Consider the following 16,906-nt stretch of genomic DNA (forward strand, 5'->3'; position numbering starts at 1 on the left):
TGGCATTTTAATTTATGGATCTTTGTTTCCAGTAACCTTATTGTCGTGGATCAAAAAATATTTTCTTCTACAACATGGTTATTTTTTTGTTGTGTGGTTTCTTCTATGGAAGTTATAACAATTAGATAGAATCCTTATCAAGTTGTTCTCGGTTCAACACAACATTGGATTTGGAAATCTCTATGTTCCTCTTTATCTGCCTAGATACAACAACAAAGTAAAGGAGATGACTTTGTAGTAGCTATTTGTTTTTTTTTTATGATCAATAGAGAGTGCTATAGCTCTTTCGACCCTTGAAATTATTGCATGTGAGCCTTTGAGATTATCTTCTTTCTGCTGGCATTGCTGGTATCTGTTGCTTACAGTAGAGTTTATGATCAAAGCTTATTTTTTGTTAGCATCAATCTCTTGATTCTCTTCTACCTTTCTCTCTTTGGAGAAGTATTTGCGGTAGTTGAATTATGGTTCTCCTTTTCCTTATTCTGGCCAACATAGAGAACTCCATGCAGAGGACTTCGTATCTCTATTTTTTATCGATCCCTCAAAGGAAGAGGGAGTGTTTGGCGATTCATGGTAGTGATCAGAGTTGGGAGCATCAACAACAACATATCTCACAAGAAGTTAAATTCTAACAATCATTCTCGGTATCATGGGCTGGTTCATCTTCTTTCCAACAACTGCAATCGTGTTCTAGAATTCAAGGTGATGATTGGTGGAAGATTGCTTCAAGGTGGCCCCATGTAGGATCGAGCTATAGACCTTCAATTTACAAACATATGGCTTGCTAAGTTATCCTGAGTTGGATTAATCCAGTCAACAACTCAATTGTCTTCGCTGTCATCCAACAGAAGTCTCTGCAAATCCGTGTTATCATCTGGCGAGATTATCTTTCCTACCCGTTCAATGTTTTGTCCTTCCGAATTAATCTCCATAAGTTATTACGCTGATTTCTTGTTGATTTTCTTCGGCTATATTGATCAGCCTGAATCACATAAACACAACATGGAAACACAGAGCAAATCCGAGTATCCACTGAGCTACAAGCCAAAGATTATATGTGGAAGTTTGATCCAAATACATTGTTGTCAGTTGTTATCCCAATATACAACAAAAGATTATCTGTGGAAGACGATCCAACTGTCTTTCATGATATTCACTCTGTCGCGAATTATTCACTCTGCTCTACCTTCCAGTTTTATCTATGAGCTTTATCTCTTGAGCTTTCAAAGATAGAATCGTATCAACAATTGTCAATCTGGTTATCTTCGTTGGCTCATCTTCTTGCCCCAGCTCCATTGCCAATTACAGAGGATCAATGGCTATCTCTAGTTCATTGAATTTCTTCCACTGATGGAAGTTTATCGTTGGTCAGAAAATTTCTTTGTTATTTTTCTTCACCGCTACTTCTCTGGGGTCTTATTGCTGTTAATTCGAAAGATTACTTCATGCCAGTCATTTTTCTCTCATTTATGCTTTACGATCACTCGACAACATTGCTCTGTTTGGAAAGATCTCATATGACTCAGCTAATTGTTATTTGGTTGTTGTTGCCTACCGAGTGATATGTGTGATTTACTCATTTCAAGCTGGTTATTTCCCTAGCGCCAGCTCTGTTGCTATTGTCAAAGACGAAGACACTAGACTCAACCAAGTTAGTCTAATTAATATGACGAGTTCACATAATGATTTTCCTCATTGGTTATTTCCCGAGTGCCTGCTTCGTTACTATTTTCGAAGATGATGACACCAGACTCTACTAAGTCAATCTAATTAATCTGCTGGGTTAACCCAGTAAGCGGTCGACTTGACTGATTTTGTTCCGCTCGGGTTAACCTAGCGAGTCGGGTCAAGGTCTTGACTTAGCTCAACTTGAACCGAGTCGACTCGACCCACTTGCTCTCTACTTCTCTTATACGGGCCTGAGTCCCGAGTTCTATACCAATTCCTCCTCGAACTCACCTATATTGGTCTGATACCTCACTCGTCTTGACTCCGTCTTGACTCTGGCTTCATAATTATCTTGGATTATTGGCTGCTTATTACTTGGTTCTAGTTATTATTTGGTAGACAACTTCTTTATGGACTCGCTGAGGATTATCTCATGTGTCTTTATTAACCTTAAGGACTTTCATTATTTGGTAAGTGTTATTTGGGCATTGCCCCATATCCACTACTACAATTGTGTCTCTTTGATTGAGACATTATTATTGAAGAATGACTCCTTAGTAGCTCTCCTCAGTAGCTGATTGTTGTTAGGATTGGCTCATAAGATGGAGATTTGAATTTCTTAGAAAAATAAAGCAAATGGTGGCCTCAACATCTTATCTTCCTCATTACCTATTACCCATTGGTTATTTACCGGTCTTTTCTCCTATTGTCCCTTATTTTACTCTCACTTATCCCTTTGGCGAAACCTTTTGGGAGCATTTCTTTGGTTGGTCCCTTTATTTATATGGGTGTTTTAAGTCATTTGAGACTTTTTATTAGTACCCTTGGGTTTTTATCTTCGTCTTGTGAATGATAGACATTATCCACTTTAGTTATTATTATCACTATATTTGGTTAAAATTCTTTGAGGTTAATTTTGACTTATATTTTATCACCCATTTCTACCCTTTGAGAGTCGGTGACTGGTGTTGGGATACCATATTGGAGGAACTTATTACTACATCTATGTTATTTGGTTCAAGTTGGGATCGCTGCCATTACCTCCCAGCTTGAGGGGGAATGTTGGAAGATATGATGTAATTGGGGTGGGGTTGATGTAATTAGTTTATGTTTCTTGTCTATTATTCACTCTTCTAGGGTGAAGGATATAATTGTAATATTATACTTTTAATCATTTATAAATAGGGATTTAGTGGGAGGATTTGGACACAAATCCATAACCTCATTCTTCCTCTTGTTTTCTCCCCAATTTGCCTTTTCTTATTTTTCGATGGTGTAATCCATAGAGTCTTGAAATCAACAACATCATAATGAATAAAGATCTCAAGCATCATGGAAAGTTGAGAAATCTTGAAGAAGCACCCTTGAGAGATGAAGTCAAATTGAAGACTAGAGTTCTAGGACTTACTAAGAAATATCAAAACTCAGTCTATGTAAAAAAGAACTTTTCAACTCCAAATTTGAGGTACAATGCAAACTTGGAGCTTTAAGACATAATATGCATTCAAACATGTTTTAAAACCATCATATACACATTTCAAACATGTTCTAAGCACTTAGGATCATTAATTATCATACTTTCAAAGTAAATTAGTTGGTTTGTCACTAGAATGATTGATCAACATCTACCAATGATCGATCATCCAGAAGTGCATTGGCTAAAATTATAAAGCATGATCGATCAACCTAAGTCGATTGACCAATCAACCTAAGTCGATTGACCAATCAACCAAAGTCGATAGATCAATCAACCTAAGTTGATTGATCGATCATCCCATTTGTATTGATCGATCAATATTGACCAGGTAAGGGAATTTCATGTTAATTAATTGATCAACCTATAAGACTGATAGATCATATAGAACTTTGTAGTCAGTGACATAAAGCATGATCGATCATGAGACGTTCAATGATCGATCATACTTTCAATGCACTGCCAGAGGGAATTCTAATTGATTGATCATACCATCAATCAATAAGACACATTCTGACAGAAAAATAATTGATTACACTTGACTAATCAATCGATCACTTTATAGTGATCGATCAATGTAAGCTCTGATTTTTAAAAATGGGCAAAAAATAACTAGTTTGGTTTGGGAAACTTATAAATATCACACCAAACTTTTTATTGAAAAGTTAATTAGCATTTATTGGCATATTTTTAAGATTTTACTCTCATTTCTTTGAAAATTCTCCCAAAGTGTTTTTTTGATAAAAAGTGAGCCTACACTCTTGAAAATACCATACTCTTTTTTCAAATCCTCTCCATTACATATGCATTAGATAAGCTCCTTCACTTCCATTGTGGTATAAAGTTAGAAGCTTGGATTTCTTAAGGAGAAGATTTTCTCTAAGTGATAAAGGGTGTACGTTTTATCCTTTTTTTGTACTTTTCTTTTGAAAAAGGTTCATCTAAGATCCTATTGAAAACTAGATAGATAGGGCCTAGTTAGAGTTAGAATCTAGCCAATCTCTTTGGGAGATTGTTTATAAAAGCGTATGTTTGAGCTACAAGTGGCTTAAAGAGAGATGAAATATCTTTGATGTAAATTCCGGCTAATAGAACTAAATTAGTGGAATTTCCTAAGCAAGTGTTCTTTGGTGGTGAATACTAATAGAAGATTGGGGAACATCAATAATAAAATATCTTGTGTTATCTTTATAGTATGTGAATGTTTTACTTTTAAATTTATATGTTTGCATGCTTTCTAATTCCATGTCTTATGTAAAATCTTAATTTGTAATCCTCAATTCACCCCCCTCTTGAGAAGCCATTTGGGCTAATAGTAGCTTCTCTCATTCAAATGAGATGAGGTCAGTTTTGCCAGAGGTTGATCCAAGATTGCAAAAGTTTCTTACGAACAATTCAATTGAATTACAAAAGTCTCTTCAAATAGGCAAATATTAAAGAACAAGCATACTCAGATAAGTACAATCAATCCTATGTACGTACTATGCAATAATAGCTCAATCAGGTCCCTATTTTAACCAGATTTCAAAATAATAGCTTATATAGAATCCAATTGGTTTTACAAATATGGGGGATTACATAAAGCAGTTCAATGTAAATGATGAATTTAAATGAGTATCCGGCAAGTAATATCCTGAACAAAGCAATTCAATTTTAAAGTAAGGCAGCACTTTAAAAATTCATCCCCAAAATTTTAATACAATGCATCAAACCCTTTTAAATCTAAATGATAGAATGAATAGTATGGTTTTAAAGTATGAGAGCGATGATTATGACACAAGAGATATTAACTAAAAAGATTTCAAAGTATAAGCTTGAAAATACTTAGCTTTGTGAGGAATTTTATTTTTCATAAGTCAAAATTAACCTCTAAATAGATTTTGAAGTGTACAAAAGCTTTGGACTTGTCATAGAAGCCTTAGGAGTCAAGAAAGATGTTGTTTGGGGCACAAAAAAAAACATAAATAGATGAGCTTAATGTTTAGAAATAGAGTCATTGAACTAAAAAAAAGGGACATTTTGTCCTCTTGCAAATCTTGAATTAAAATCATGATAAAATACTTAAAAATTTTCATGATGTTTTTTTAATCTCATGAATAAGTCACTTGCAAATTTTGGAAATCAGTCTTGGTCGAATCGAAGCCTTCAACCTTCTTTCATAGCCTTTTTGGAACACACTGTTTGGATGGATATGGGTAGTCAAAGAGTCTTCGTTAGATGATTGGTCTTCGTCTTCTGGTACTCGACTTCTTTGGCCTATGTATTCAGATGATTCACTAAACAGATGCTTCCTAAAGCATTTCTCTCTCATCTCCTATCATATGTGGTCTTTATTTAGTTTGATGACCTTCAATAAATCTCTTTTCTTTTTTCAGGATTGGCTGAAGGTATTTATAATACCTTCTCTCTCTCCTATCTGGTTAGATGAGAGTTGTCCGATCGAAAGACACTGCTTTTTTTGCTCTTCATTTTCTTGGGAAATCAGAAGGTGGGCTTCACTCCATTCAGTTGGATGACTTGGCCTTGGTTGTTATGCTAAGCTCTTTTGTCCAGTTTCAAAGTGCTACTAGGCCATTCCAATGGTGTGATTTTTAACATGAGCCGCTTATTTTCCTTGAGGCTGTGTTTGGAACACAAAAAGTGGAGAGAAAAGAAAAGGAAGGGAAAAGAAAGAGAAAGAGAAATGAAAAAAAAATATTTTCTCTTATTTGGATGCCTATGAAAAATCAGAGAGAAAAAATAAAAGAGAAATATAATTTTTCATGTTTGGATATAAGTGAAAAATGAAAAAAGAAAAGAAAATTTATAATATTTTAAATTTATTATGATTAAAAATTTCTCTCAAGTTTCTATTTCTTTTCTTTTCTCTCCAAATTCCATCATTTGTGAGGTAAATTTTTCGATCTTATTTTCTTTTCTGTGCTATGCTACCAAACAACATAAAATAACTTTCTTTCTCCTCTTATGTTTAGACCTGTCCTTACCACTCACCATCATGAAAAGTTTCGTATGACAATAGGACCCCTTGTGGAGAGGGGGGTCTCTCCCTTTCCCGCGTTAAAAATACATGACTCACCTGACCAGGTAATTGGCTCAACGGCGGACCCGGTCTGATCACATTGACTATCATTCCTCCAGGCTTGATCGATCCCTTCTGCCAATCAAATTCCGTTAATTGACGACGAGGCAGCCTCTGACAAACTTAGAGTAGAAGCGCAGTCGATCGGTGTTTAGTGCTTTTTCTTACCTCTTTGTGCACGTGGCCTTATTCTATTGGTCTGTCAAGAGAAATCAAAGAACGCTGAAGGTCTTCACGCTTCTTCCAAATCCCGTTGTTCATTTGAACTTTGAACTCAAATTTCATAGAGAGCGAAGAAGCTCTTCTGCTATTAGGCATTTTTTCTTGCCTCCATCCCCGATTCCTGAAAGCAGTAGACAGGTAATTTCGAGTTATCTGATCTTTAAATTATTTGGTTTGTTCGGAAGAAAGCGATCGAACCTTGCACGACAAGATTCGAATTTCTGATTTTTCCTTTGTTTATTTGGCTCAGAGAATTTTCTTTTCTAACTTCTCTTTGTCTGTACTAGTTACTTGTTTGTTAAGTCTATTCTCTATTTTGATCTCTTAAAACAGTATGACAGCTATTTATTGCCGAGTATTTGGTTGTTTCTTCGAACGACTTTTTATCAGATTTTACGTGATTCTGGTGGACCTTCAAAACTTGGACTGCAGGGTCATTTTATGTGAATTTTGCGTTTGGGTGGTCTCGTTAAATGCAATGATCAGTCGATATGGATTTTCTTGTCCTAGGTTTGGCGGATCTGTGTTACTCTTTTGTCATCATCCACATGCCTACCCCTGTCTCGCCTCAGTGGCAGGAGAAGGCCAGAGGCTTTTTTTCAACTTCAGGCAAGACTCACCAAGCTGCTTCGTCTTAAATTTGTCATGCTTATTTGTTCTAATCTTAATGACAGATGATAACTTGTAATGCAGGGGCTAAGCTTAAAGAAGCTGGGCAATCTGCAAGTGAAAATGTAGGCCTTGTGGCAGAGCGAGCTGGTTCACTAGTGAAAAGGCGATGGACCCTCATCCAGCAAGGCACCCGACCGAGACCTGCATCAGTAGATACCATGCAGGAACGTATTATCAATGCTGCAGCTTCAACAGGCAACCTGCTAAAAAGAGGCCTTTCGGAGACAAAGGAAAAGGTTGCTGACGGAAGGATAAAGGTTGAAGAGGTAATTGTAGCAAGAATGTGAATTTCTACATTTAGCCCTTTTTATTTAAATGGCAAAAACACAAATCGGCTTCATCTCAAGTTTCATGATACAGGAAATTTTAGGTGTCCTATCCTCTACTGTGGCATCAATAAAATTGATTAAGCATTCTTTTCACCATGCATATATTCCTCGAATATTTTAATGTGTAAAATTTTGCACATGTTTTTCTTATTTAACTAATGAAGTTATTAAGGTTTCTCTTGTTGATGGTAAAAAAAAAATCCAGGCTGCAAAGAAGACAGCAATTAAAAGTAAGAGCATCTTGAACAACATTGAACGTTGGCAGAAGGTATGCAATTCAAAAAAGTTGGTCTTTTACTGGACAACTTCATGCCTGCTGTTCCTTACTTCCTCTAAATTTTTGCAGGGAGTTGCAAGCGATGATGGTGAGTCTTGTATTCATTTGTTCATTTCATAATATATGAAATTTTTGGTTCTCTAGATATTTGAAAAATATCCTTGTGGGTATTTCTGTATCTTTTATCTCTCATGACTTGCTCTTGGAATTGTTAAAGTTCAACCATCTTAGTAAAGCATTTGCATTTTTGGAAACCAGGTAGGAAACGTAATGTAAGAGTGAACAATGAATTTATTCTCCAGTTACAAACAACCAGATGGCTCACTTCTATCTGGTTCTACTACTAATTCAGCTCAGTTTGGCTGCACCGGATCTTTGTTGCATTTAAATTTACTAATAAAACAATGATTTTTTTTGTACCAAAATTATGTCTATTAAAGCATGCTCTAAAACCACAACCCAGATAAGAGTGAAGATTTTCCTAGTGTCTGAAAACATATATATTTAGCTAATATTTTTCAGATACAAAGCCAGCGAATTCTTCCAATTTCATCCTTTTTTTCTGGTTTCTGTAACATAGACATGACAAACTTGGTGTAATTCTTCCTCTTTTGGAACTTTATTCATCTAAACACATAATCATTTCTGCATAAAGCTGTTTTATTCTTGATGACATGAATTTGGCCAGAGCAAAATTATGCCTGCCTATTGGTCAGAGCTTTTTCAGTTATTGAACGTAATTCAAGTTATGCATCTTTAAGCAAAATTATTGGAAAGCTACTTCCATCAGTGTTCTCTCCAACTGTAGGGTGCAATCTTCATATTAAAGTTTTACTATAGTAAAAATGGCATGTGAGTGAGGTGCACTTGTGCTTTTAGGAAGTAACTAAGAAATCTGCAACTATATCTTTTCAAGCAATGGTTTGACAACTCGGCCAGGTTGACCTGGATTTGGGAGACCGCAGATTGGGTTAAGGGGTCGGACTCACCCTTAGTATTTTCTGTAAATCCCCCCTGGCTTACTGTGGTTCACTGAGGCTGAGTTGGGGCCTGAGTCCGAGTCATGACTCCATGTTCAAGCTGATCTTGAATATCATTGTACAAATTCTCTTGCTCGACTATTGACTTTCAGGAGGCTAACATCGTCTGTTTGGGTAACCTGTGTTAAATGTTCCCTCATTGGTGTTGGTAAGCAAAGCTATTTGTTGTTCTTGACATGGTTACCAAAACTTTAACCAAAACAAGTTGATTTATTCTGTACCAGTTACTAAAGTTTATACAACTTTCTGAGTACATCTTAAAAAACAACTGAAACTAATAATAGTTGGAAAAACTATTTTATATAAATTTGGGAGATGCAATTTTTCCATGTGTTAAGGAACTCTATTGGTCTTTTCTTTTAATGGTTCATTTCATTTTTCTCATTCTTATACTTAATTGTTTGGAGTCATTTGTGTTGTTTTTTTATGAGGGAGTGGAATATTTTAATGCAGAATCAGTAACAGGTCCCTGAATAACTGTTATATGTTCTGATGTCACATTTATTCTCAGTTTTCGGAGTTCCAATTGACATAACAGTACAGCAACAAGTATCTAGACGACCCATTCCTCAGATATTGGTCAACTGTGCAGATTTTCTCATATTTTCAGGTGATAAGAAATCAAGTAAAGAAACAGATATTTCGTTTAATATTCCTTGGGTTTAACTGTCAACAATCTCAATGTGAATTTGTGACTGGTAGGACTGAATAAGGAGTACTTGTTCAAATCAGAAGGGGATAGAAAAGTTCTCCAGCAATTGATTTCTCTATTCAATTCAGGTATCATCCTTGAACTGTGCTTGCTTTCTTCAACCAGCTGTTTTAATCATAGTATGGATTTCTATTAATCTGATTGCGAAACTGTATCAGATCGAAATGCATCATTGCCAGAGGGTGTGAAACCCATTGATGTGGCAGCTCTAATTAAGTGTTATCTTGCAAGCCTTCCTGAGCCACTTACCACCTTCAAACTTTATCATGAAATAAGAGATGCGAGGAGCAGCATACGTGAAATGAGGAACATCTTGAAGAAACTTCCAAGTGTGAATTACATGACGCTAGAATATGTTACTGCATTGCTTCTGCATGTGAGCCAGAAGTCTACTCTGAATAAGGTAACTTGATAATACTGCGAAGCCAGAAATCTCTGGCTACCTCTATTTCCACTTCTTTGCAGTAATTATTACCTATTTGGAGGTCTTAGAGCTCATATGATTCTGGCCCATTTTCTGTGCACCGTGCACCTCAGATTGGGCAACTTATGAATGTCACATCATTTTTCCATTGTGTAATATCTTCTAATTCGTAATTTATTGGTAGATGGATGCCCATAGCCTTGCAGTGGAACTGGCACCAGTTGTTATGTGGCAGAATGGATTCCGCCGGAGTGACTTATCTTTTAGGTACTATCAAGGATCCAACATGTCATCAACTAGTCCTCCAAAACCTGCAAATCCAATTTCTCTCAGTCCATGGGATAATCTTTCTGGTAAGTTTGTTGTTGTTTGGTACATTATATTAAATTTTTACTTTCATGTTCTATAAGTGTCTTCTTTCTTGACTTAGATGAAGAGAATGATAATGATGCGTCCTCTCCTGTCCCCTTGGACGATGGTTTTCCTACCGATTTTGGTGCCATAGAAGTTATCCAATGTCTTATTGAACATCATAATGCCATTTTCTCAGATGCAAATGAAACTATATGGAAGTAGATTCTGTTTCATGTTCAATCTCAGGCTCAGCTTTATTAAGACAGAAACAAATCAGAGAAACTGTATTTCAAGAAAATTTCTTGTAGAAAGAGTTTCTTCTTCTCCTTAACCAAAATTTAGCAATATGGTTAGAGATTCACTCTGATCCCAAATTCTTGTCGGTGTTGACTGTGATTCTAAACCAGAACAGTATTGGCAGTAAGTATCATTGACCTATATGGAGAAATTTGCCTTTGTTGATTGTAGTCTATGTTTCAAAAGGAAGCAGCTTGTGCACAAGAGGATTATGATTTTTCCATCCGTAGATAAGAAAACTGGAGACTGAAAAAGCTCAACCCATCCCTTTTTTTTGTTTCTATTTTATTTTATATATTCTTGGGAACTTGTATTCTTTATAATTACTAATTTCATATTAATAAAACCATTATATTATAATCAGGTTTCTGCAACTCTTCTCATTAATTATAAATAGGAGTGAAATAATTGATAAAAACCCTTTCAGGGAATCTTCTTCAATCTAGTGTAGGAAAAGAGTGAAAGTAGAGGTTAAGTGGCTGTAATAATTTGATGAAAGTAATTCTAGAGGAGAAAAAAGAGGGAAGAGAAGGGAAGACGGAGATTTGAGAGAGAGGGGAGTCCTGTAAGGGGAAATAAGAGAAAGGAGATCGAGCAAGAGAAAGATTTGAGAAGTTAGAAAAGTAGAGAGGAAGGAAGAAGAAGACCAAGAGAGAGAGATTCTCGTGGGTAGGGGAGAAGGGCAGAGTACGAGGAGCAAGTAGAGAGAAAAGAGGTAAAAAGAGGAACAAAGGAGAAGAGAGATTTAGGGTCAGGGCATGTGCAAGAAGGAGAGCTGGGAAGCAAGAGAAAAAATAATTTAAGCTTAGGCTGGTTTTCTCTAGCCAAACACTTTACTATTTATTTCTAATTGAAATCAACTTAGAACTCTTAATTAATTAATTTAGATTTACTTATTTTGGAAACTCCCAAAATCCTAGACAAACAGAAACCCCTAAACTACTCAAATCCTAGACAAATTCCCATTGACCAAGTAAAACCAAGTGAAAGGGAAAAATTGCCCCTAAAAAGTTGGCATCCCTTTTCTCACAAATTTCCCCTTTTACACCTCTATATGTTCTTAACGAAAGAGTTTATCCCCTAATTACATAATTACCCTACAAAAAAAGAAATTATTTCCTAATTACAAAATTTAATTGACTCTATCATTCCATCCCCCTACAAGACCAACCTTGTCCTCAAGGTTGGAAACTTGGAAATGCAAGCATTCATCTTCTCACTCCCAAGTGGCTTTCTCAATGGGGACATTGTTCCACTTGACCAGTAGCTTTGTCTGTAGCCTCTTTCCATGACGATTTGTTGCTTTTTAAAAACTGCCAAGGGAATGACAATCTCCTCTGACGTGACTGCTGAAAGCGTGGTGACAGTAGTGAGATTCGGCCCAACATGTCTCTTAAGTTGAGAAACATGAAAGACCAGATGAATAGCAGCCTCTTTGGGTAACTCCAACTCATATGCTAACTTCTCGAGTCACTGAAGTACGTGGTAAGGTCCAAAGAATAGTGTGAGCAAGCTTCTGGTTTTGCCAAGTAGCTAGAGGTTGTTGTCAACGAGGTTGAAGTTTGAGATAAACTAAATTGCTAACCTTGAACTCCACTTGTGCTTTCTGTCATGCTGAGCTAGAGCTGAACTAGAGCGAGGTGGTGCTTGACAATCTCCAAGCACTGGTCTCGGTGCAACAAAACATCTTCTACTTTAGCAACATAAGAAGGCATGGTTGGAGGTGGCCTACCAAATACGTCTTCGAATGTCGATATCTTCAAGAAGTACAATAGACCGTGGAAGGTAAAGTACCCAAATGTTGGGTTTTGCACTGGCGAATCCACATAAGTATGTCTCTAAGCAATGATTTACCACTTCAATTTGACTATCAGTTTATGGGTGGTAAGTAGTGTTCATCTTTAAGGTGGTATCTTACAAGGAAAAAAATTCTCTCTAAAAAGAGTTAAGAGAAATGGAGTCCCTGGCAGAGACTATTGAGCACGACGTGCCATGTAGTTTGGCCACATAGGTAATATATAGTTTCACTATACTTTTGACTGTGTACGGATGTTGTACAATGCGAAAATGAGCATAATTGCTCAATTTGTTCACCACCATGAGAATAACCATCTTACCTTTAGATACAAGCAAACCTTCAATAAAATCCATGGAAATTGTTAAACAGAGAAACAACAGATTCATAGGTCCAACATATTCAATCCCTAAGTTTCTCAGTATATTCCTTATCCATAAATTCAACTTCACTACTTGATCTTGATACTACCTTTTGTTTTTTTCTTTTCCAAGTGACAATATTACCTTCCACAAAAGTAAAGTAACCAGACGTAGATCTTCTGGTTATCTGATTACTTGCCCAATCAGAATCTGTGTATCCTTCAATGTTAGAGATACTTTTTTTTTTAGAATAACAAACTTTTTCCTAGAGCACTCTTTAAGTTTCTCAAGATTTGATAGACCGCTTCTATATGTTCTTCACTTGATGCATACATGAACTGACTCAGAACACTCACCGCATATGCTAAATCTAGCCTCGTGTGTGATAGGTAAATTAATCTTCCAACTAACCGCTGATAACGCCCCTTGTCTGCTGAAATTTGATCTGGGAGAACTTCGAGTTTATGATTCATTTCTATGGGCGTCTCCACTGGTTTACAATCAAGCATTCCGGTTTCTGCTAGAAGATCTAACACATATTTTCACTGTGAAAAGAAGACTCCATGTTTCGATCTTGCTACCTCAATTTCCAAAAAATATTTAACTTGTCCGAGATCTTTCATTTCAAATTTAGTGGTTAAATACTCTTATAAAGCTCACATTTCACCTGGGTATCTCCTGTCAAGACCATATCACCAACATAGAATATTAAAGTTGTTACTTTTCCTTCTTTGTGTTTTATAAACAAAGTATGATCTGAGTTACTTTGCTTATAGCCAAACTCCTTCATTGTAGCCGAGAATATCCCAAACCATGCTCTAGGTGATTGTTTCAGCCCGTACAATGACTTCTTCAATTTACAGAATTCACTTTGACGCAAAGAACTACTTTTAACTCCGGGTGGTAGCTCCATATAGACTTCTTCTTCTAAGTCTCCATTGAAAAAGACATTTTTAACATCAAATTGTTCAGAGGCCAATCTCGATTTGTTACATAGATATAAGAATGCGAATTGTATTGATCTTAGCTACTAGTGCAAAAGTATCCTGATAGCCTTTGCGTATATCCCTTCGCAACTAGCCAAGTTTTATATGTTTTTATACTTCCATCCGATTTGAGTTTCACCGTAAACACCCACCAACATCCAATTGTCTTCACTCCTTTAGGTTGTGGGACAAGTTCCCAAGTGGCATTCTTTTGTAAAGTCTTCATCCCTTCGTTCATCTCCTTTCTCTGTTTTGTATCAACTAATACATCTTGCACATTACTAGGAATAGCAACCCTAGATAATTGATCAATAGTGCATGCATACGATTTAATCAACCTATGGGAGGACACATAGTTACTGATTGAGTATTTGGTATTGGCTTCAAGATCAGGTTCATATTTTTTTTTTGGAATTCCCCTATTCAATCTTTGTGGATATTTAGGAATTATATTTTCTGTAGAAACATCTGTTTCATTAGACTCATCAAACACAAGATTTGTATTTACCTGAGGAGGAACATTTTGGGTTGATTCTTCAGTTGAAGGTGTAGACGGAGGCAACTCTGAGGGTTCTTCTGGAGAGATTAATGATTCATTCTCGACTTCATGGTTGTGATTGTGATCACAGTCTTGTTGCTTAAAATATTTATTCACCGTTTCTAACTCAATAAACTTAGCACCTCCGCTATTCTCTTGTTGAATATTCTCTTCACTTGAGTTCTCCCCTTGAAGAAAATTCGAGAGACTTCCCCTAAATAATAAGGCACTAATTCATGGAAAGAGACATCTAGAGTCACATGGATCTTTCGGGCGTGTGGATCATAGTACCGATATCCTTTTTGAAATTCAGAGTAGGCAACAAAAACACACCGTTTGGCACATGAATCAAGTTTATTTCACAAGATTTTTGGGATATGAACATATACGGTACATCCAAAAATCCGGGGTTCAAGATTCGGAAGATGAGGAATGGAAATCAGGAATTGCAGGTTGCGTTGAGGAGTTTGAAAGTCTATTACTCGAGAAGGTGTTCGATTTATGAGGTAGGCAATAGATTTGACAGTTTCGCCCCAATAAAACCAGGGATATTCATGCCAAAGAGGGATACAAGCATTACTTCCAAAAGTTATCTATTCTTTCTCTCTGCCAATTCATTTTGTTGGAGAGTATAGGTGCATGAGGTCTGATGACGAATTCCATGATTATTTAGAAAATTTCTGAGAGAAGCATTGACAAACTTAGTACCATTGTTAGATTGCAAAACACGAATCTGCTTTTGGTATTGAATATGTATAATTTTGTGAAATTTATAAAATGCTAGACATACATCACTATTTTTTATAAGCAAGGATACCCAAGTCATTCTAGTGCATTCATCAATAAATATCACAAAGTAACGAGCTCTAGAAATAGTGGGAACCTTTGCCGGACCCCAAACATCAAAATGAATAACCTCAAAAGGTTTTGAACTTTTATTCAAACTCGGTAAATAAGAGATACAATGGCTCTTAGCTAGTTCACAAGTGTCACAATGAAAATCTAAATCATTCGAACCTGAAAAAAGTTGTGGTTGCAATTTCTTAAGATAACCAAATGAAATATGGCCTAATCTTCGATGTCATAACCATATAGTTGCTTGAGCATTGTCTTCACTGCTAGTTTGATTTGCCTGACTGATTTTCGATCCCCTATTCTCTATCAACTCCAAATAGTAGAGTTTGCCCTTATGGGTTACAATGTCTTGAAAGATATAGAATGAGGTCCAGAAAGTTACAGTACAAGCAAGAGTTGAGGTAATTTGGCTAACAGACAAAAGATTGTATTCAAGAGATGGAACGACAAGGATAGTATCTAATGTAAGATTATTAGACAATATAACAGATCCTTCCCTAGTAATAGGAGAGGTACTACCATTGGCGGTGGAAATAAAAGATTGCGGAAAAGGTAGGATAGATTTTTACTGACTGGAATCCCTCATCATGTGATTGAATGCTCCTGTATCAATAATCCAAGTTCTATTATTTGAATTTATAGAGAATACCGATGTTTTACCGATAATATCTGGATGTGCAACATTTGTCGTAGGCAACTGCTGATTCTCTTCTGTAGATGTCATCATAGCTTTCCCAACAATCTTTTACATGGCTTTTTTGAAAAGTCTCACCACTCCGGATAACCAATAATATCGTAACAACACTGTTGCGAATGACATTTCTCCCCGCAGTGAGTGCATACCCGATTGTTAGCTTTTTTAGAGGATTGAGTGTTTTGAAATTTTGATGATCCTTGTCGAGTTTGGTTGACCAGCATAATTGAGTTCTCAGATATTGGACGATAGCTCCTCATTGTCTTTCTCTGTTGATATTCTCTTCTGACATATGCATATGTGCTCTCCAAATCAAGTTTGGGGTCTTTTCGCAAGATTTCTCCACAAACCTGATCAAACTCAAAGTCAAGCCCACTGAGAAAAATATGAACTCGAAGCCTAGCCATCGCAGAGTGCAACTGGATTATCCCTTCGACTATTCCTTCCTAAGATATAGTTCTATGATCAATCTCCTGGAAAATAGCAACTGGTTCATTATAGTACGTTGATAATGGTCTACCATTTTGTTTAGTAGAAAAAGATCTCTGGTTCAACTCAAAGATACCGATTTCGTCTGATCAATCATAGAATGTTTTTTATACGGCTTCCCATATCTCCTTGGCAGTGGAGAGGTGAATAAATTGTTGCATTAGTGATGGACTCATTGAGTCAATAAGCCAACTTTTCACTTTTTGATTCTCAGTATTCCATGCGCCAAGGTTGGGATCTCCAGATTCTAGTTTTTTTGTTTCTCCGGTGAGATATCCAGATTTGTTGCGAGCACCAATACATATCTCCATGAGCTAAGACCATAATGGGTAATTTGTCTCATCGAGGATGATTCCAGTTGGAAAGGCAGATTTATCTTGGTGTACAATAATCTGCGGTATTGGTGCTGGGATAAGTCCGGTTGATGTGCCTGTAGTGGTAGCCATCAAATTCACAGCCTGTAGTGGTAGCAATTTTACGAGGGTGACGAAATATCGAGGACAAAATATTTGACAGAGAGTTTTGATTCTTCGTAGAGCCAATAGTAAAGGCGGTTGTAACGGATTGTGCAGCGGTGGTAATGGATTTTGCTTTCTGTTCGTCAGGTTGACTCGGTTTGGGCCTTTGATCGTGGTTTCG

At 36.5% G+C, this 16,906-nt stretch overlaps 1 protein-coding gene across 1 annotated transcript; it reads left to right on the top strand.

The window, feature by feature from the left end:
- Positions 1-6,444: 6,444 nt before the first annotated feature.
- LOC137939033 (uncharacterized Rho GTPase-activating protein At5g61530) lies at positions 6,445-10,718 on the top strand. The gene is made up of 10 exons (XM_068784196.1): positions 6,445-6,581; positions 6,954-7,052; positions 7,137-7,381; positions 7,650-7,712; positions 7,791-7,809; positions 9,273-9,371; positions 9,464-9,541; positions 9,632-9,876; positions 10,082-10,250; positions 10,328-10,718. Exons 2-10 carry the CDS (start codon positions 6,992-6,994, stop codon positions 10,471-10,473), a joined length of 1,125 nt encoding a protein of 374 aa, XP_068640297.1. The 5' UTR covers positions 6,445-6,581; positions 6,954-6,991; the 3' UTR covers positions 10,474-10,718.
- The last annotated feature ends 6,188 nt before the right edge of the window (positions 10,719-16,906 follow it).

The sequence above is a fragment of the Aristolochia californica genome, unplaced genomic scaffold (genome assembly GCF_029961685.1).
Source record: "Aristolochia californica isolate CCGP_79_NKW_82.1479 unplaced genomic scaffold, dmAriCali1.0.hap1 SCAF_8, whole genome shotgun sequence".
Lineage (NCBI taxonomy): Eukaryota > Viridiplantae > Streptophyta > Magnoliopsida > Piperales > Aristolochiaceae > Aristolochia > Aristolochia californica.

Bases quoted from the DNA above. Each gene is read 5' to 3' on its own strand.
- LOC137939033 (XM_068784196.1), top strand. From the start codon at position 6,992: ATGCCTACCCCTGTCTCGCCTCAGTGGCAGGAGAAGGCCAGAGGCTTT. The intron at 9,372-9,463 runs GTGATAAGAAAT...TGTGACTGGTAG, and splicing joins AGATTTTCTCATATTTTCAG to GACTGAATAAGGAGTACTTG. The intron at 10,251-10,327 runs GTAAGTTTGTTG...TTCTTGACTTAG, and splicing joins TCCATGGGATAATCTTTCTG to ATGAAGAGAATGATAATGAT.